This window comes from Loxodonta africana, chromosome 3, assembly GCF_030014295.1.
Source record: "Loxodonta africana isolate mLoxAfr1 chromosome 3, mLoxAfr1.hap2, whole genome shotgun sequence".
Classification (NCBI taxonomy): Eukaryota; Metazoa; Chordata; class Mammalia; order Proboscidea; family Elephantidae; genus Loxodonta; species Loxodonta africana.
Genome location: NC_087344.1, coordinates 195,200,734 through 195,221,650, shown reverse-complemented (window position 1 = coordinate 195,221,650; position 20,917 = coordinate 195,200,734). Strand labels below are relative to the sequence as shown.

Below are 20,917 nucleotides of genomic sequence, written 5' to 3'. Positions count from 1 at the left end.
TCTTTTTCCTTGATCAGCCCTGAACTCCCTCAGCTCACTACAGCACCCACATCCCTGCTGTGCTCTTTCCCCTTACCTTGCTTTATCTTCTTAGCATTTACCATTACCCAGTATGTTATATATTAGTTTATTACCTCTCTCTTTTCCTAATCCCCCCCAACCTAGAATATAAGCTCTATGAGAGCAGTAACTTGGTCATTCTGTTCACTACCATATCCCCAAGTCCTACAATAGCACTTGGGTGCAGGGAGCTCTGGTGGTGCAGTGGTTAAGTGTTTGGCTGGTACCCAAAAGCTTAGCAGTTCAAATCCACCAACTGCTCCTTGGAAACCCTATGGGGCAGAGGTACTCTGTTCTGTAGGGTCAGGGTCGCTATGAATCAGAAATGACTTGACAGCAATCAGTTACATAGAAGATGCTCCATAGATACTTGCTGAATGACTGAATGAGTGGTGGTCAATGGACTTGATGGTGAGAGAGATTCGGAAGGTATCCTTGTTTCTGGCAGTATAGAGAATCCTTCCTGGGTGGACAGCTCCATACTAAATGTGGAAAATTACAGTAGATGGAAGAGACAGACCCTGCCTTTATGGAGTATATTCCTTAGGACAACTGTTCTCAACCACCATTTTGCAATATCTCAAGATGTCTTTGATGTACAAGGGAAATTCTTGTTAGCTCAAATTAATTTTAATTACTTTTAATTTATAAATAAGTAGATGTCATGTGTGCTGCATCTTGACAGTGGGGAGGAGGCATCAGGATGTTGCCTCCTGATCAGGGAGGAGGAGATGTTGATGGGGTGTCCAGCATTGAGGACTTTGGGCACCATTGTCCCTTGGAGCAGTGTTGGTGATGGAGCACCCACACATGATGGTCTCAGGGACACAGCTAGTACAAGCAGTGTTTCGGGGCCTTTTCCCCACAACTCAGTTTCCAATGTACTTTTAAGAAAGTTGCAATTAGCCTGGTTTGGAGGCACCATGGTGAAGTGGAGAAGTGCTGGCCAAGAATCAAAAGTACTGAGTCCTAGTCCTGCCCTTTTAGGGATTCACTGTGGGACTTTAAGCAAGTCATTAACTTTTCTGGACTCAGTTTCCTCCTTTAAAGAATGATGGTAATGAACTATGTGTCCTCTATGATTCTATAATTCTATCTATAATCGGTGGCACATCTTCCACTGTCTTATGAAATTGGGACAGGAGTGTTCACAGATACAAAAAATAACTTAGTAAAAATCTTGAACATATCTTTGCGGGAGGGCTTAGGTTTGGGCCTCACTGTCCTGGATGTTAGGAAAGGCTACTACAGAGAGTCATCCACTAGGCTTTAAAAGGTTTTGGGTGATGATGAGGGATATACACAAAGGAAATAGATTTTCAGATTTCAGGAGTCCCTGGGTGGTGCGATTGGTTAGGTACTCGACTACTAAACTTAAAAAGTTGTTGGTTCAAACCCACCCAGAGGAGTCTTGGAAGAAAGGCCTGGTGGTTTGCTTATGAGAGGTCACAGCCTTGATAACCCTAGGGAGCATAGTTCTACTCTGCACACATTGGTAACTCTATTATTTGAACTCTTACAGAGGAAGGGAGCTGAACAGAAGAGAGGATATCTAACACTTATTTCAGGGGCACTCCACGGTCAGAACCTGGAAGACTAGAAATCATCCCAGATTGGTTCAGATGACAAAGAAGACCTCCAGGTCCCAGGGAGATGGAAGATCCAGGAGGGTAAAAACAGATAACAGGCAGTAGAAGTGGAATAAAATGAGGTCATTGTAAACAAAGAGAAGACTATTTGCTGATATGATTGCAGATTGAGGCCAAATGTTAAGTGCTAATATAGATAAGATTTCAATTCCAGCCTACCCAGTGCCTTCATTCTCTCACTCTCTTTCAACAGTTTGCTAAACCTGCTCTTTCCTGTCATTTCTTCATTCTTTTTGATCACTATCTACGACTCTACATCTTCTACTCACCCACTGCTGTCCATAGCTGTCTTCCAGGTCATTCAAGTATTGATCTTCCCACTTGAGGCGGATGCCTAGCAGATCCAAAGGCTTAAAACCGTTCTCGGCCAGGATCACAAAGTAGGTGAAGAATCCAGCCAGAGCCTGGATCATCCCTGTTAGTGATAGGGTGAGGGGAAGCTTGTTCAGAGAAGGATCCCATAAAGGCAGACCGAAAGGCAGAGGAGGTGAGGGCTGAGACTCTCTTCCAGGTGTGTTGGCCTGTCTCATGAGTCAGCTGAAGATTCTCACCATCAAAGATCTGATCCCATCATCTCTGTGGGACCTGCCTCCCAGCCCTGACGTTTGTTTCTAAACTCTAACTGGAAGGTCATCTTTGAGACATGTAATCTCCCCTGCCTCCAGCCTCTTCCCTGTCCATTCCTGCCTCACCCTACTCCTTGAGGCATCCCATTGCACCTGAAACCTCAAGAACAAAGACCTCTAATGGCTTCCAAAAGTCTTTCAAGGCTGGCCCCAATATAAATGCTACCTATACCTGCAGCCTTATTTTCCACTACTACTTTATCAGGACTATGGGCTTCATGGTACTAAAGGAAGAAATCCAAGCTGCTCTGAAAGTACTGGCAAAAAACAAGGCTCCAAGAATTGATGGAATATCAACTGAGATGTTTCAACAAACAGCGCTGGAGGTACTCACTCGTCTATGCCAAGAAATATGGAAGAGAGCTTCCTGGCCAACTGACTGGAAGAGATCCATATTTATGCCTATTCCCAAGAAAGGTGATCCAACCAAATGTGGAAATTATAGAAAAATATCATTAATATCACACGCAAGCAAAATTTTCCTGAAGATCATTCAAAGCAGGCTGCAGCAGTATATTGACAGGGAACTGCCAGAAATTCAGGCCGGTTTCAGAAGAGGACGTGGAACAAGGGCTATCATTGCTGATGTCAGGTGGATCCTGGCTGGAAGCAAAGAATACCAGAAGGATGTTTACCTGTGTTTTTATTGACTATGCAAAGGCATTCGACTGTGTGGATCATAACAAATTATGGATAACATTGCGAAGAATGGGAACACCAGAGCATTTAATTGTGTTCATGAGGAACCTGTACATAGATCAAGAGGCAGTTGTTCAGACAGAACAAGGGGATACTGATTGGTCTAAAGTCAGGAAAGGTGTGCGTCAGGGTTGTATTCTTTCGCCATACCTATTCAATCGGTATGCTGAGCAAATAATACGAGAAGCTGGGCTATATGAAGAAGAACAGGGCATCAGGATTGGAGGAAGACTCATTAATAACCTGCGTCATGCAGATGATACAACCTTGCTTGCTGAAAATGAAAAGGAGCTGAAGCACTTACTAATGTCGATCAAAGACTACAGCCTTCAGTATGGATTGCACCTCAACATAAAGAACACAAAAATCCTAACAACTGGACCAATGAGCAACATCATGATAATGGAGAAAAGATTGAAGTTGTCAAGGATTTCATTTTACTTGGATCCACAATCAACACCCATGGAAGCAGCAGTCAACAAATCAAAAGACACGTTGCATTGGGTAAATCTGCTGCAAAGGACCTCTTTAAAATGTTGCAGAGCAAAGATGTCACCTTGAAGACTAAGGTGTGCCTGACCCCAGTCATGGTATTTTCAATCACATCATACGCATGTGAAAGCTGGACAATGAATAAGGAAGACTGAAGAAGAATTGATGCCTTTTAATTGTGGTGTTCGAGAAGAATATTGAATATACCATGGACTGCCAAAAGAACGAACAAATCTGTCTTGGAAGAAGTACAACCAGAATGCTCCTTAGAAGCAAGGATGGCGAGACTGCGTCTTACATACTTTGGACATGTTGTCAGGAGGGATCAGTCCCTGGAGAAGGACATCATGCTTGGCAAAGTACAGGGTCAGCAGAAAAGAGGCAGACCCTCAATGAGGTGGATTGACACAGTGGCTGCAACAATGAACTCAAGCATAACAACAATTGTAAGGATGGCACAGGACGGGGCAGTGTTTCGTTCTGTTGTGCGTAGGGTTGCTATGAGCCGGAACTGAATCGACAGCACCTAACAACAACAACAACATGGGCTTCAGCAAATTGGCATACTTGCTTTTCTCCAATCATGCCGTATGGATTCCCCCTCTCCCGCGGGTCCCCCATACCTGCTCATATATCTGCTAGTCTCAGCCCTGTTCTCCAATGCCCAGCTTAAGTCCTGTCTTCTCCATAAGGCCTCTCTGACTATCCTCATAACTGGTAAGCCTGCTTGCTTGTACTCCTATAGCATGCTCTGTCTATACTTGCTATTTGGCACTTGAAAAGATGCTGTCATTTTATGTGTGTTTGCTCCTTCCCGACTGGACTCTAAGACCAAAGCAAAGCAGAGATCAATGGCTCTTTGTTTTCCCAGGGCCTAGCACAGCTTGTTGTTCATGAAGAAAATATCCCCCTGACTTCAAAACCGAGATGGCTCAAATGCCCAGGCAGGGGCAGCCATTGGCTTAGCCATCCTCCCTGATCCTGCCACCCCTCATCCCTCAGGCCGTACCAATCTGTCCGTAGGCCATGCCAATGAGACGGTAGTTCACTAGTTTATCAGACTTTGGATCCCGTGGAACCCTCTTCATGATGTCGCTTTCAGCTGTCTCATAAGCCAAGGAGATAGCAGGGACCTGGAGGATGGAGGGTAGGAGTAACAGGGCACGAAGTTCAGAGGGAAACTCAAAAGTAACCTGACCATTCAAGGTACAACAATTGGTGTCTATTCACCTGGAGCAGCAGAGGAAGAAGGAGAGTCAGGAATAGGAGGGGGAAATGAAATGTGAGGCTAATTGTCACCATGAACAACTGCCTCCTTTGCCACAAGACCAGAAGAACTGGCTGGTGTCCAGCTACCATTACTGAACATTTTGATCAAAGATTGTATAGAAGAATCCTGATCCAAAAGGGAAAAAATGCTGAACAGAATTTCAAATTCTCATGGAATTCAGATTTCTGGAGCCATGGAGGCTGGATAAACTCCTGAAACTATTTCCCTGAGATAATCTTTAAACTTTAAACCAAAAATATCCCATGAAGTCTTCTCAAAACCAAACATGGTTTAGCTTATATGGGGTCAAACTGACAATAGCAACTTGAAAGATTAGATAAGAAACTTACAGGGCAGTGAGTTTATTTTAATGGGAGAGGGACGACTCAGAAAAAGTGGGTGAGAATGGTTGCACAACGCCAAGGATGTTATCAACGTCACTGAATTGTACATGTAGAAATTGTTGAATTGATGTATATTCTGCTGTGTATATTACCAACAACAACGAAAGTAAATTATTTTAAAAAAAGTTACTTGGTGATAAAGGTTGCACAGCAATGTGAATGTAATTAATGCCACTGAATCATATACTCAGAAATGGTTAAAATGGCAAATTTTATTATATATATATTTTTATTTCCACATTTTTAGTTCAGTGACATTTATTATGTTCATCATGTTGCTCAACCATTACCCTTATCCATTCCCACGTGTATACTTTAGCACAATTAATTGAAATTTAAAAATAACTTGAGTTCTGTGTCTCTCTCCCTTCACTCAGATTTCTCTTACTCCTCAGTCCACCTCACAGGAGGCCCATAGACTGGGCCCCAGCTTTGGTGCTCACCATGTCAGTGCCTAGGTCGATGCAGAGAATGGTGATGGTCCCTAGAGGCAGAGGTATACTGAGGATGATGAAGAGCAGGAAGGGGGTGATCTCAGGGATGTTGCTGGTCAGGGTGTACGCAATGGATTTCTTCAGGTTGTCAAAGATGAGGCGGCCTGGGGAGGGTGATGAGGAGACTTCTGTGAGGAGCCCAGTGAGAACATATGTCCCACACAACTCAGCTGCTGGACAGACAGACCACTAAAAAACAGTGTCATGGTCCATGAATGGGTCTGGAGGTCCAAGATCTCAGCTGTCCTATTTCATTTCTAAATTTTGTGATTATTAATTGGAACCATGGTTTATTAACATGCCATGTCTGTGTAGTCTTTGTTCTTGGATTCAACATGGCCGATGTTATCTGATCGCTCACAACTGGGCAGTGTTGGGTCTGGTTAACATTTGGAGATGTCTCAGAATGCCAGTATAAAAGTCTTTAGAAGCATAAGGTAGAAGTGGAAAGAACCTGGGTTTGATACAGACTTGGGTTCAAATTCTGTTTTCTGTTCTCCCCTGACTACCCTTTCAAAAACTGGCATCTCTCCCTGTACTCCTTGCTCTTTTTTTTCCCCATAGTAAATTATCTTCTTTTAACATACTATGCAATTTACTTATTTTATCATCTGTCTCTCCCCACTAGAAATTAAGTCCCATGAGGGCAGGTATTTATGTTTCCTAAGCCTTTGGTGGCACAGTGGTTAAAGTGCTCAACTGCTAACCAAAAGGTTGGTGGTTCAAACCCACCAGCAGCTCTGAGGGAGACAGATGTGGCAGTCTGCTTCCATAAAGATTTACATCCTTGGAAAACCTATGGGGCAGTTCTACTTGTCCTATAGGGTCATTATGAGTTGGAATCGACTCGACTGCAATGAGTTCTATGGGTTTTCTCTACTGCTGTATTTCTAGCACCTAGAACAGTGCTTGGCACATAATTGGTGCTCAAAAGAACTTATTGAATTAAATGGATATAAAATGCCTAGCAAAGTGTCAGAATCATAGATGGTCTCCATAAAGTGGTAATCATTATTGTTACGTGGATCATCACACGTTTTACTAAGAGCTCCAAGCAGAATGCAGGGAGCCTGGATGTAGAAATCTGGTGTTCTTCTGTTCACCACTAGGCTTTCTTTTCAGAATTCTTGGGGAAAGAGGGCACTAAGTTCAGCTGTTGCTGACCATTCATGGATCAGGCTGCAGCTAATCTTGATATTGTCACCAACATTCAGACAACAGGTTCCTAGGGCCTTCTTGAGGATTACCAGGGGATGTGGAGTAGTCCCAAGCGTATGCTATGTCTTTAAACTTTTTATAGACCTACCGAATCTCAATGAGAGGAGAAATAATATGCTATACTGGAGTCCCAGTCTCCCTAGCAAATCTCGGTTCTCCTCAGGTATCATGAAAAGCACCTCTAGGTAGTGATGTTCTAAGTATGAGCTGAATCTAATTTGCAAAATTTTGTCTTATGGTGGCTTTTCCAGTCTGTACAGGACCCTGGAGGCTGGACAAGGGGCAAAAGGAATGAGGATGATGTAGACCAACCTCCACCAGAGTCTAAGGATCAAGTTCCAACCCTGGGTACACTGCTTTCTCACCCTCCTCCACGCCCGTGACAATGGAGGCAAAGTTGTCGTCCAGCAGGATCATGTCGGCCGCCTGCTTAGAGACATCAGAGCCAGTGATGCCCATGGCAATGCCAATGTCAGCCTTCTTCAGTGCAGGGGAGTCATTTACTCCATCACCCGTCACTGCTACAATGGCGCCCTGGAGAGACCCCAGACAGAGGAAGTCAAATAATTAGTGTGTCAAATTGGGACCAGATCCACAGGGCAGTTGGTTTCAGCATCCCATGTTTCCTGATGTCATCCTGCTTGATCAAGGAGTCATGGCCCCTCTTCCTCCTGCTCATCCTGAAATAGTAAAATTCTCAGGGAGCCCCCAGATGGAAGCCCATCTACTCTCTTGGGTCTCTCCTAGCCTAGCTCAAACATCCTTCCACTTGGTTACGGGCTGGGTTATACCACAGGATTTCTGCCAGACTTCCCAGGGATCATCTGCTCCCTTACCTGCCTCTGACATCCCTCCACGATGATGAGCTTCTGCTGAGGGGAGGTCCTGGCGAACACAATCTCTGAGTGGTTCTTAAGGATCTCGTCAAGCTGTTCTGATGACAAATTCTTTAGTTCTGAGCCGTGCACCACAATGGCTTTGACATCCCTGAGGGAAAGAATTTCAGAAGTCTAGTTCTGAGCTTTGGGAATTCACTAGGGGGCCTGGTGCCCTCTAACCAATCTTTACTATAACCTCCTTGTTGTTTTTCCTTTCAACTCCGTCTCCTCATTTGCCCCCAACCATACACTGTCCCAAATCAACATATTCCAGCCCTATCTCCTTTTCCCAACCACTCTTCCCTTTTCTCTACCTGTTTCTCTGTCTCACTTCCTCTGAAAACTTGGTCATTTTCCTATGATGTTTTACTTTGTAATATATCAACCCTGCAAACCTACCCACTGAAGGAAACTCCAAGAGCTTTAGTAAGTGGGACTTGGGCGGGGAAAGCTAGGCATGGAGATAAAAATGTCAGATCTTAGCACTTTAAGGGTCCTACCTGGGATTGATCTGGCTGACAGGGACCTGGAGCCGGGCAGCCATGTCCTCTATTGTCTCAGTACCTTCTGAGATGATGCCCACACCCTTGGCGATGGCCTTGGCTGTAATGGGATGATCCCCTGTTACCATGATCACCTGGGTTGGGCAGGGGTGGAAAGAGGAGCAGAGTCATCTTCAGGGAGGCCCTGGATCCTTTAGATTTCTCCCCTGAGAATGAATGGAACTTTGCTTCCATTCAGCAAAGGTTTCAGTAGCTCATTCCCAGAAACTCGTGCTACAGACCAAAAATCCTGACCCTTGGGAGTGGGTCAGGACCATCAAACCAAAAAACACAAGACAATTTGCGTTCTAAATTTCCCAGTAATAAGTCAGGTATCTGTATATATTGCTATATTTACCATTTCATTTAATTGCTCCAAAAGCTATTCTACTCCCTTAAGATCCAAGACAAACACACCTACACATAAAATAAGTGGTAATAAAGGAACATCTGGAAAATTCCATCTGCATGCCAAAATATTACCTAGGCCCTGGCACACTGAGATCTTCACTCTACTTCCCTTTTGCCTCACCTTGCCCCTGGGGTCCAACCCACTTTTAGATACCTCGTACCGCCCTAGTTCTGTCCTATTCCTACCCAAAGATTAGGTGCCCATGCTGTGGTGCTTTCATCCTGTTCTTCCCATATGACAGCACCCACCACTTCTGTGTTGTGATGGTGGTTATCGCTCTCCCCTACCAGACTGAGAGCTCTGGGAGGGGGTCCATGCCTAGGGTTCTTTGATAAGTTTGCCCTGGAACAATGCCTAGCATGCAATACCCACTGCTATCAAGTCGATTCCGTCTCATAGTGACTCTGTAGCACAGAGTAGAACTGCCCCATAGGGTTTCCAAGGCTGTAATCTTTACGGAAGCTGACTGCCACATCTTTCTCCGTGGAGCAGCTGGTGGGTTCGAACCACCTACCAGGGCTCCTTTAATCCATAGTAAGCCCTCAACAAATAATTACTGGATGCAGGAATAATCCCTACCTGGGAACCACGCCTGTGGTTCCCCAGTACCCTCCAAGCACGCAATTTTTCAAGCTCTGATGGGAGGGAGAAAGAAACTGTCCGTGAAGAAATTATCCAACTGCTTCCAGGTGCAAAGGTATTAGAAAGATCCAGCTATTTACTTGCAAAACATGGAAATAAGCCTTGAAGGAGTTTTTCACAAAGAATCAAGTCTGGGGCATAATGAGCCCCATCATTCCACAGTGGTCCCTGGATTTACTGGCAGAAGACAGGAAAGCATGAGCTGAACTGTGATTACTCGAGATTCAGTAAATCCCACTATGAGCTGCTACCCACAAGTCCTGATTTGGAGGGTCCTGCCTTAGCTGTGGAGCCTGGACCCATCCCCCAGCTTGGCCTGTGGGAGCCTGGTATCTGGTGAGGGTCTGAGACCGAACAGTACAGATGGTCTTCCAGCTGCATTTCAGATGGTCTGAACCCTTAGTCACACCTTTCAGACTGGCGTGCCCTGAAAGCTTATCGAAAGGGACCCAAGACCTGTTGGACAGGAGTGGTGTCATCATCCTGTATTTCTAGAGCCTAGTCCTAGTCTGACCATTGAAACAGACTGTTCATAGTAGTTTCAAAGGTCCCTAGGTGGCACAAATGGTTTGTGATTGACTGCTAACTTAAAGGTTGGTGGTTCAAACCCACCCAGTAGTACTGCAGAAGAAAAGGCCTGGTGGTCTACTTCTGTAAGGATTACAGCTAAGAAAGCCCTACGGAGCAGTTCTACTCTGCGCACATGGGGTCGCCATGAGTAGAAATCAACTAAACGGTAACTAACAACAACAATATGGTGATTTCTGGCTGTACAGGCAGTCCTCAGATTATGAACAAGTTCCATTCCTAAATCTGTCTTTAAGTCAGATTATATATAAATCGGAACAGTTAGGTACTGTTTGTATCTGACATCAGTTAGTCAAATGTTTGTCTTGGTATACAGTCTACAGTGTAACTTTCTATGCATAAAAATATTAAAGAAACACTTCCAGATACACTAAAACATCTTTAACATAATAATACAGTAATAATAATAATGGTTGTTATTACGAACCATTGTATGCACCTTGAATTTTTAATATAATAGGCTTTATGGGGATTGGTTCATAACTACGGGCTGTGTGTAACCCGGTACTGTCTGCACAACCTCCAGGCCAAGCTGGAGAAATAAAAATAGTCAGTCACCCCAAGAGTGAGTTCCTAGGACACGAATTCCTAGGGCAGTGAGATGGGGCCATACAATAGAAGTGCAGTTCTATAGAGAATGGCTCCCTTTGAGGTAAAGGCATCTAAGCAGTTTCTGGAATTTGCCAAGTACCAGAAGAATTTCATTTCTGACTACTTGGTGCTGGCTACACCTCTGATGATCCCACACAGCCTTGTTCCCTCTTGTTCCCACGTACCCTCCTTCCCCTACATCAGCCTCAGCTGGGAGGAATGACCCAGTGTTGTGAAGTTACTGCAGGCTCTCACCAGAGCATTCAAAATTGGGCTGCAGCTCTTAGGGGGCCGGGATCATGGCAAGGACCAAGTATCTTCATGCGGCCAAGAGCCTCAGTTAGTGGCAAGAGAATGGGATAATTTTATTTTAATTTTTAAAATCAGATTTATTCCAGCAGCCTGAACACATGGCTACCTGGGAAACAACAGTCCCACAGTCATGTCTTTACAACAACTTCGCTGCCAAGCAAACTTTACCCTACTTCTTTGGTTCAGTGGCCTTGCGTCAGTCTTAACACCATTTCACAGTTGACCCTGGCAGGGTCATTACATCTGTTTCTCCTTGAGGGATGGAGTATGCCTTATGACCACGGCACAAAGCAAGCCCTATTGGGAAGTGGGGATTATTCAAAATACCTCGCTAAATTGGCCAAGTTTCTATCTGTTTAGGGTCCAGGAGAAGGTAAGAAATTACAATAGGACCCATCAACCTGTGCCCAGAACAAAGACTGGGTCTGGAAGCACTGAGGCCTCCCACTTCAGCTGCCAGCTAGTGGCCAACCCTGGGAGGCAGTCACCCTAAACTATCCAGGGAGTGTTCTGCCTCAAAAACCAAACCAGTTGCCATCCAGGCTATTCTGACTCATGGTGACCCACGTGTATCAGAGTAGAACTGTGCTTCTCAAGGTTTTCAGTGGCCGATCTTTTGGAAGTATGTTGCTGCCATGGATTGAATTATGTCCCCCCAAAAATGTGTTTTATCAACATGGTTAGGCCATGTGTGGCTGTCCTCCATTTTGTGATTGTAATTTTATGCTGAAAGGATTAGGGTGGGATTGTAACACCACCCGTACTCAGGTCACCTCCCTGATTCAAGGTAAAGGGAGTTTCCCTGGGGTATGGCCTGCACCACCTTTTATCTCTCAAGAGATAAAAGGAAAGGGAAGCAAGCAGAGAGTTGGGAGCCTCATACCAAGAAAGCAGCACCAGGAGCAGAGCACGTCCTTTGGACACCAGGCCCCTGCGCCTGAGAAACTCCTCAACCAGGGGAAGGTTGAGGGCAAGGACCTTCCTCCAGAGCCGACAGAGAGAGAAAGCCTTCCCCTGGAGCCAACGCCCTGAATTTGGACTTGTAACCTACTAGGCTGTGAGAAAATAAACTTCTCTTTGTTAAAGCCATCCACTTGCAGTATTTCTGTTATGGCAGCACTAGATGACTAAGACAGTCGCCAAGCCTTTCTTCCTAGCACCCCTGGATGGACTCAAATCTCCAACTTTTTTGTTAGAGCTGAGAGCTTAACCATTTTTCACCACCCTTGGACGGGGCCCCCGCTCTGCCTCAGGTGTGAGCATATCCTATCTGATAGGCATCCTGACTCAAATGATCCGTTTGTCTCCTGTTTGGGGCTCCCTACTCCAGGCACAACAGCCCTCTCTTTCCCTGGGAGAGCTCCTCTTTTAACAGAACCCACAGCTCCCAACCAGAGGAGATAAATTTGAGACTACATCCACAATGCCATTCCTCATTCTAATAGCTCATCTTGAGGCTCAGGGACTTTAGGTGAATTCCTTCTCTACTTACCTTCCACGATACGATAGATTAGCTTACAGAACCATGGCGTAATATCGTATATCCTGGTTATCCTATGGAAACCCCGGTGGCGTGGTGGTGAAGTGCTATGGCTGCTAACCAAAACGTCAGCAGTTCGAATCCGCCAGGCACTCCTTGGAAACTCTACGGGGCAGTTCTACTCTGTCCTATAGGGTCGCTATGAGTCAGAAACGGCAGTGGGTTCGGTTTTTTTGGATTTGGCTACCCTATGCAGATGTGTTATAATTTTGCCATCCGTGCAGAGAACTGTACCACCCTGAACAGCTTGTGATGTAGCAACTAGGACATTCACTTACAATCATTTCCCACCTACATCTGTTTCTTGGTTCCCACTCTAGTGACCTACTATTGAGCTTAGCATGGGTACAAGCTGACCTCTGGGCAAACTGCCAACAGGCAAAGGTCTAATATAAAGCCAGCTCCCATAGCTGGTATCTAAACCAAAACCAAACCAGTTTCCATTGAGCTAATTCTGATTCATGGTGACCCCACGTGTTTCAGAGAACTGTATTCCATAGGGTTTTCAATGACTGAACTTGCAGAAGCAGATCACCAGGCCTTTCTTCTGAGGTGTCTCTGGGTGGATTCAAACAGCCAGCCTTTCCATTAGTAGCCGAGCACTTAACCATTTTGCTACTCAGGGCCTCTTCTTAGATGACATCTAACCGAACCCGTTGCTGTCGATTTCAACTCATAGTGACCTTATAGGACAGAGTAGAACTGCCCCATAGTTTCCAAGGAGCGCCTGCTGGATTCAAACTGCCGACCTTTTGGTTAGCAGCTGTTGCACTTAACCACCATGCCACCAGAGTTTAAGGAGGAGAGGTAGCACCTAATCAAAAATACCTCCCAGTCCACCTCTACTCTAACCTGCCACCCCTTCCCAAACCCCCAGGGTCTAAGATCTATGGTAGTTGCCCGTGATCTAGTCTATTAGGTGCGACCAGAGGAAGCCTTCCGTATCTAATCTATGACGATGTATACGAGTCCTAGAATTTGACCTGGGAAACATGGGATACACAACAACTCAGAATTAGAGGAATTCTACTCCTGCCATTCCAAGAAGTCCCAGGCCCATTCTGACCAAAGAGGAAGTCCCAACTCTGGATTTGTTCTGCAGCTGCATTTCAGTCTTAGACAAATTCATTTTGGTTTCTGTTAGGACACACACCTGTAGGGCAGCTGCTCAATCTGAGTCTGACCCATTGTGGGTCCCCAGCTCTCGAAATGTCATTCTCACTATTGCCTGTTCCAGAGCCCCAGCCCACTTGACCTTAGCCTTTTACTGCCCATCCCAGCAGCTCGTTCACATGACACCTTCTAGGATTTTGTTACTCCTAGTGTTTTTTTAGTGTGGTCTACAGGCCTGTAGCAACACTGTTACCTGGGAGCTGGTTAGAAATGCAGAATCTCGGGGTGCCCTGGACCCACTGAATCAGGACCTGCATTTTACCAAAATCTGCAGGCGATTCACACGCATGTGAAATTATGGGAAGTGTGTGCTAGTATTCTCAAACTAGGTGCCACAAAGAAAACAAAAAACAAAACTTGGCAGCACATTGGGATCTCTAGAAAAGTGAAAAACAAAACAAAAAAGAAAAACAACAGATGCCTGGCCCCATCCTGTCGTTAGGCGCTGTTGAGTTGATTTTTGACTCATAGCGACCCCCTGTGACAGAGTAGAACTACCCCATCGGGTTTCCTGGGCTGCAGTCTTCACTAAAGCAGATCACCAGGCCTTTCTTTTGTAGAGCCACTGGGTGGATTCGAACCACCAACCATTCGGTTAGCAGCCTAGCGTCTATTGAGCTCCATCCGTCGCACCATCAGAGCTCCTTGGGTCTCGCCCTAAGAGTTTTTAATTTAATTGGTCTGGGTTGTGCCTGGGCATCAGATTTTTAAAACTCCCTGGTGATTCTGAGGTGCAACGCAAGATAGGCTTCTAACTGTGGAGGAGACTGACTATAGGTACCTCTTAAGAATAAAAGGAAAGGCTCGTAGTGTAGTGGTTAAGTGCTACGGCTGCTAACCAAAAGGTCAGCAGTTCAAATCCACCAGCTGCTCCTTGGAAACTCTATGGGGCAGTTCTACTCCGTCCTCTAGAGTTGCTATGAGTCGGAATCGACTCAATAGCAACGGGATTTTTTTTTTAGTTTAAGGATAAAAATTGTAAGCTCAAGGAAGTAGGAATCAATTCAATGCAACCAACATTATGAAGTATTCAGTCTGTGCAAGGCTTTCTACTAGCTGCTCCAACTTGTGACAGGTAAGGAAGATGGCAGTTTCTGGGTTGCTCAGGGATTTACCTTAATCCCTGCACTACGACACTTGCTCACAGCATCAGGCACAGCGGCACGTGGAGGGTCAATCATGGATATGAGCCCCACAAAACAAAGCTTCTCCATGGGAAAATTGATTTCATCGGTATCAAAAGGGAATCCCTTGGAGTAACTCTTAGGCAGATTCAAGAAACAGAACCCTGTGGAGAGAAGAAGGGATCAGCAGTCATTCAGCCATCTATGACCCTAGCCCCTTTACCCCAACTTCCTAGACTGTTCATCCCACAAATAATACCATGCTGCTGCTGTTCTTTCAAAGGCTTCTCCCATAGCCCCCTCACCTAGCACACGTTCCCCCAGACCTCCCAGCTCCAAGTAGGCATTCTGGAAGGCATTCTTCATGTCACTGTTCATTGGGTACTCCTGCCCATTCAGCAGGAAAGTAGAGCACAAGTCCAAGATCCTCTCGGGAGCCCCCTTCATCAGCAGCACGTAGGTATGGGAGCTATCCTCCTGAAGGTGGATAGACATCTAAGGAGAGTAGAAGAAGCATCGGTGGACCAGGAGGAGAGGGGAAGGGTCAGGACGAAAAGCAAGAGAAAGGTTTTGAGGGTAAAAAAGACAGGTAACCTGTTTTATAGTCCCACTGCCTCCATTCTCCACCCCCGACCCGGTCCTCCAACCCCAGTCTAATCTGACCCAAGGTAAGGGTGATGGTTGAACAACACGACGAACGGAACGTCACAGAACTGTACTTGCGATGGTTGTTGAAATGTCAGATGCTTTGTTACATATGTATTTGTTGTTGTTAGGTGCTGTCGAGTTGGTTTTGACTCCTACTAACCCCATGGAACAGAGTAGAACTGTCCCACAGGGTTTTCTAGGTTGTGATCTTTACAGGAGTGGATTGCTAGGTCTTTCTCCTGTGGAGCCATTAGGTGGGTTTGAACTGCCAACTTTTCAGTTAGCGGCAGCCCTCAGCCTGGTATTATTTTCCCATGAGTCTCTATTATCTTCTCAGTCAGACTGGAAATTCTGTGAGGGCAGAGCCAAACACTCTCACTTTCCCTTGCTTCCTTTCTGATTGGATCGCTAGAGAGCAGAAAGTGTGGGGCCAGCCAAGACAGACTGCAGAGTAGAGTCCAAAGGCCTGTGTTCTAGGGGAGCACGAATGCATTATTAGCTTTATCATCTCGAGTCGACCCATTTCATCTCTTGAAACCTTAGTTCCTTCATTAAGATGTAACAGGTTCTGCCTTGCCTACTTAACTGGGTTTGTATGAGAGATAATACTTGTAAAAAAAAAAAAAAAAACACTTAGAACACTGTGCAGTATAATTCTAAAATGGGTTATTCTTTCTAGTTCCCTTGTCGCTGTCTCCTAAAAGCCCAAGAAGTCCTCTGAGAAAGGCCAGGTAGTCCAGGTTGGGTGTCAGGATCAGTGTGTGTGCATGTGTGTGGGCGGGGGGGGGGGGTGCATATTTATGAAGTGACCTGACAAGAAATAAGATTAGGTTTTGCTTTTCTCCTTGATCTGTGATCTATGAAAAGAAACTAAGGAGTCCCTGGGTAGCACAAAGGGTTAAGCACTCAGTTACTAACTGAAAGGTTGGTTCAAATCCACCCACGGGCATCTCTGATGAAAGGCCTAGCAATCTAACTCTGAAAGATCAGAGCTGTTAAAACTCTACGGAGCGCAGTTCTACTCCAACACACATGGGGTCATCATGAGTTGGAATCGACTCAAGGGCATTTTTTTGGTAATGATTGATAGGAAATTCCTGCTATGCAGTCTTTCGAGTAACACACTCTGTGCACTGAGAAGTGAGGCAGCGCAGCGGAGGCTAGAATTGTACTGCCCAGAGGGTAGACCAGGCGGAAGCCAGTGTGTAAAACTGTGGTCAAAACTGTTTTGTTAAACATAGTTTATAGAGAAAACGTTCTACATCCTACTTTGGTGAGTAGTGTCTGAGGTCTTAAAAGCCTGTGAGTGGTCATCTAAGATACTCCACTGGTTTTACCTCATCTGTAGCAAGGGACAATGAAGAAAACCAAAGACACAAGGGAAAAATTAGTCCAAAGGACTAACGGACCACAACTACCCGGCTGCCACCATCAACTGCTCTTGACAGGGATCACAATAGAAGGTCCCGGACAGAGCTGGAGAAAATAAAGAACAAAATTCTGACTCACACAAAAACAAAACAAAAAAACAGACTTGGTGGTGTGACAGAGACTGAAGAAACCCAAGAAGTATGGCCCCAGACAGCCTTTAAGCTCAGTAATGAAGTCACTCTTGAGGTTCACCCTTCAGCCAAAGATTAATCAGGCCCATAAAACGAAAACAAGACTAAAGGGTACACCAGCCCAGGCGCAAGGAAGAGACAGGAAAGCTGGTAATGGAGAACCCAAGGTCGAGAAGAGTGCTGACATACCTTGGGGTTGGCAACCAAACAATATATGTATTAATTGTTTAATGAGAAACTAGTTTGTTCTGTAAACCTTCACCTAAAGTATAATAATAATAATAAATAATAATAAAACTCTTCTGTTAAACACTTTTTAAAAACTGTCCAGCTATGTCCAAAATATGCCTAAACAGTCCAGACGGAAAACCTTGACTCTTTCAGGCAGAAAGCTGTAACAGGTTCAAAAAGCTCAGTTTTCTGAGGGCTCAATAAATATTCGGTGAATGACTAAAAGGTCCAGAAGGTGTCAGCAAAACTGACTTAAGCTAGTAACTTGGCCACAGAAAAACACACCTTGACAGATAATTATAGATTTAAAAAAAGAAGAAGGAAACAGCTAGAATTACCAGAATAGAGGGCCTTCTTCCTTTCATTTGGGTCACAGAGAAGGAAAGAGACCAAGCTCTGCAATGACCAGGCAGCGAAGAATTTTCTGGCGAATATGCAAGCTACCTGCCAGATACCTAGAGCAAGCTCATGAAGGCCCAGAACCAGTGGTAAGTTGAATGTAGCTGGAGGGGTTTCCTCAGAGCTCCCAAGTGGGAGCAGGATGGCCAGTGGGAGGGCTAAGCACACTCGCCACACTACAAAGGATGATTTTGCAGTTTGAATTTGTTATTCACATCTCAGAAAAGGTACCAAGTAATCGCAGTGTGTGGGGAAACCCAGAGTTTCGGTGCACTTCCCTGCACTTACATTGTGAACTTGTATTGCAACACAATCCGTGTTGCAATTTTGAATCCCAGGGAGGGAGAGGCACTTAATTCTTTCTGTTCAAAGGCCTTAATAGGTCCCTGTGAAGCGCAAAATTCCTGTCTGGTTAGTGAGGCCGCTGAATGTCAGAAAAAAAATGAAAGTAAGTTGCAATTTGGGCCTGGGAAGCCTGTTCTACTAAAAAAAAAGTTCTACTACACTGACTAAATGTCAGTTTGTTCAGAGACGAACTATTTAACTCTTACTTGCTCCGTATTCAATATGAAAGTATGTTCCTGTTGTTGGGTGCCATCGATTTGATTCCAACTCCTAGCAACCCCACATGACAGAGTAGAACTCGCCCATAAATTCTTCTTGGCTGTAATCTTTACAGAAGGAGCCCTGGTGGCGCAACGTTTAAGCTGCTAACTAAAAGGTTGGTGGTTCAAACCCACCAATGGCTCTTTTGGGAGAAAAGACCTGGTGATCAATCTGCTCCTGTAAAGACTACAGCCTAGGAAACCCTATGGGGCACTTGTACTCTGTTGTATAGGATCACTATGAGTTGGAATTGTCTCGAGGGCACATAACAACAATCTTTATGGAAGCAGATCGCCAGGTCTTCTTCCTGCAGAGCTGCTGAAGGGGTTCAAACCAGCAACCTTCCAGTTAGCAGCTGAGCAATTCACAGTTGCACCACCAAAGCTCCTTATATGAAAGTATAAAACCCAAATCAAACCCATTGCCGTCGAGTCGATTCTGACTCATAGTGACACTATGAGGACAGAGCAGAACTCTGTCCATTGGGTTTCCAAGGAGTGCCTGGTGGATTCGAACCACCCACCTTTTGGTCAGCAGCTGTAGCTCTTAATCACTATGTCACCAGGGTTTCCATATGAAAGCAAAGGTAATTAAAAAAAATCTATATAGATACTGTTATTTTATTATGTGTTTTTAAAAACAGAAAAGCGTGTGACTCATGTGACTGCTTCACCAACCTTCTACCTTTGCTATCTACAGGCATTTCAGAAAGCATTTTACGCCTTGCTCTCTCCACAAGGGGCACAGGCTCAGAGCTCTGCTTAGGGCTCAGTACCAGTCGCTGTTGAGTCAATTCCTACTCATGGCGACCCCATGTGTTACAGAGTAGAACTGCTTGACAGGGTTTTCTAGCTGTTAAGCTTTACAGAAGCAGATTGCCAGATCTTTCTTCCACAGCACAAGGCAGTAGGTTTGAACCACCAAACTTTAGGTTAATGTTGTGGTTGTCGTTAGGTGCCATCTAGTGAGTTTCGACTCATAGCGACCCCATACACAACAGAAAGAAACACTGCCAGGTCCTGCACCATCCTCACAATCGTTATACTAGAGCCCATTGTTGCGCCACTGTGTCAGTCCATCTCACTGAGGGTCTTCCTCTTTTTCGTTGACCTTCTACTCTACCAAGAATGATGTCCTTCCCTCAGGACTGGTCTCTCCTGGTAACATGCCCAAAGTATGTGAGACGTAATCTCACCATCCTTGCTTCTAAGGAGCATTCTGGTTATATTTCTTCCAACCACAATTCAAAGGCATCAATTCTTCGGTCTTCCTTATTCATCATCCAGCTTTCTCATGCATATGAGGCAACTGAAAACATCGTGGCTTGGGTCAGGCACACCTTAGCCTTCAAGGTGACAACTTTGCTCTTCAACACTTTAAAGAGGTCTTTTGCAGCAGAATTACCCAATGCAATGCAACTTTTGATTTCTTGACTGCTGCTTCCATGAGTGATGAATGTGGATCCAAGTAAAATGAAATCCTTGATAACTTCAATCTTTTCTCCATTTATCATGATATTGTTCATTGGTCCAGTTGTGAGGATTTTTGTGTTCTTTCTATTGAGGTGTAATCCATAATGAAGGCTGTGGTCTTTGATCTTCATCAGTAAGAACTTCAGGTCCACTTCACTTTCAGCAAGCAAGGTTGTGTCATCTACGTAACGCAGGTTGTTAACGAGTCTTTCTCCAATCCTAATGCCTCTTTCTTCTTCAATAGTCCAGCTTCTTAGATTATTTGCTCAGCATACAGATCGAATAAGTGTAGTGAAAGGATACAACCCTGACACACAACTTACTGACTTTAAACCACATAGTACTCCCTTGTTCTGTTCAAACGACTGCCTCTTGATCCATGGGCAGGTTCCTTATGAGCACAATAAGTGTTCTGGAATTTCCATTCTTCACAATGCTATCTGTAATTTGTTATGATTCACACAGTTAAATGCCTTTGCATAGTCAATAAAACACAGGTAAACATCCTTCTGGTATTCTCTGCCTTCAGCCAGGATCCATCTGATGTCAGCAACGATATCCTCATTCCACGGCCTCTTCTGAACCCAGCTTGAATTTCTGGCAGTTCCCTGTCGATATACTGCTGCAGCCACTTTTGAATGATCTCTAGCAAAATTTTACTTGTGTGTGATATTAATGATATTGTTTGATAATTTCCACATTTGATTGGGGATCACCTTTCTTGGGAATAGGCATAAACATGGGCCTCTTCCAGTTGGTTGGCCAGGTAGCTGTCTTCCAAATTTCCTGGCATAGATGAGTGAGTACTTCCAGCGATGCATCCGTTTGTTGAAACAACTCATTTGGTACTCCATTAACCCCTGGAGGCTTGTTTTTGCCAATGCCTTCAGTGCAGCTTGGACTTTTTTCTGTATTATTGGTTCTTGATCATATGCTGCCTCCTGAAATGTTGAATGTGACCAATTCTTTTTGGTATAGTGACTCTGTGTATTCCTTCCATCTTCTTTTGATGCTTCCTGTGAAATTTAATATTTTCCCTGTAGAATCCTTCAATATGGCAACATGAAGCTTGAATTTTTTCTTCAGCTGTTTCAACTTAGGAAGTGCTGAGCGTGTCATTCCCTTTTGGTTTTCTATCTCCATGTCTTGGCACATTTCATTATAATGCTTTACTTTGTCTTCTCAACCTGCCCTTGGAAATCTTCCATTCAGGTCTTTTACTTCATCATTTCTTCCTTTCACTTCAGCTACCCAACATTCAAGGTAAGTTTCAGAGTCTCTTCTG

General features: G+C 44.7%; 1 protein-coding gene across 1 annotated transcript in view; it reads right to left on the bottom strand.

Annotated features, from left to right (window-relative positions):
- LOC100667801 (sodium/potassium-transporting ATPase subunit alpha-4) overlaps positions 1–20,917 on the bottom strand; it is a 48,929-nt gene that overhangs the window by 9,701 nt on the left and 18,311 nt on the right. Inside the window, exons 11-18 of the mRNA XM_010594868.3 lie at positions 15,020–15,209; positions 14,706–14,878; positions 8,291–8,427; positions 7,749–7,899; positions 7,278–7,446; positions 5,644–5,798; positions 4,536–4,659; positions 1,979–2,124 (exon numbers count right to left, since the gene is read on the bottom strand). Of these exons, the coding sequence (XP_010593170.3) occupies positions 1,979–2,124; positions 4,536–4,659; positions 5,644–5,798; positions 7,278–7,446; positions 7,749–7,899; positions 8,291–8,427; positions 14,706–14,878; positions 15,020–15,209 (1,245 nt within the window). The remainder of the gene's footprint in view (positions 1–1,978; positions 2,125–4,535; positions 4,660–5,643; positions 5,799–7,277; positions 7,447–7,748; positions 7,900–8,290; positions 8,428–14,705; positions 14,879–15,019; positions 15,210–20,917) is intronic.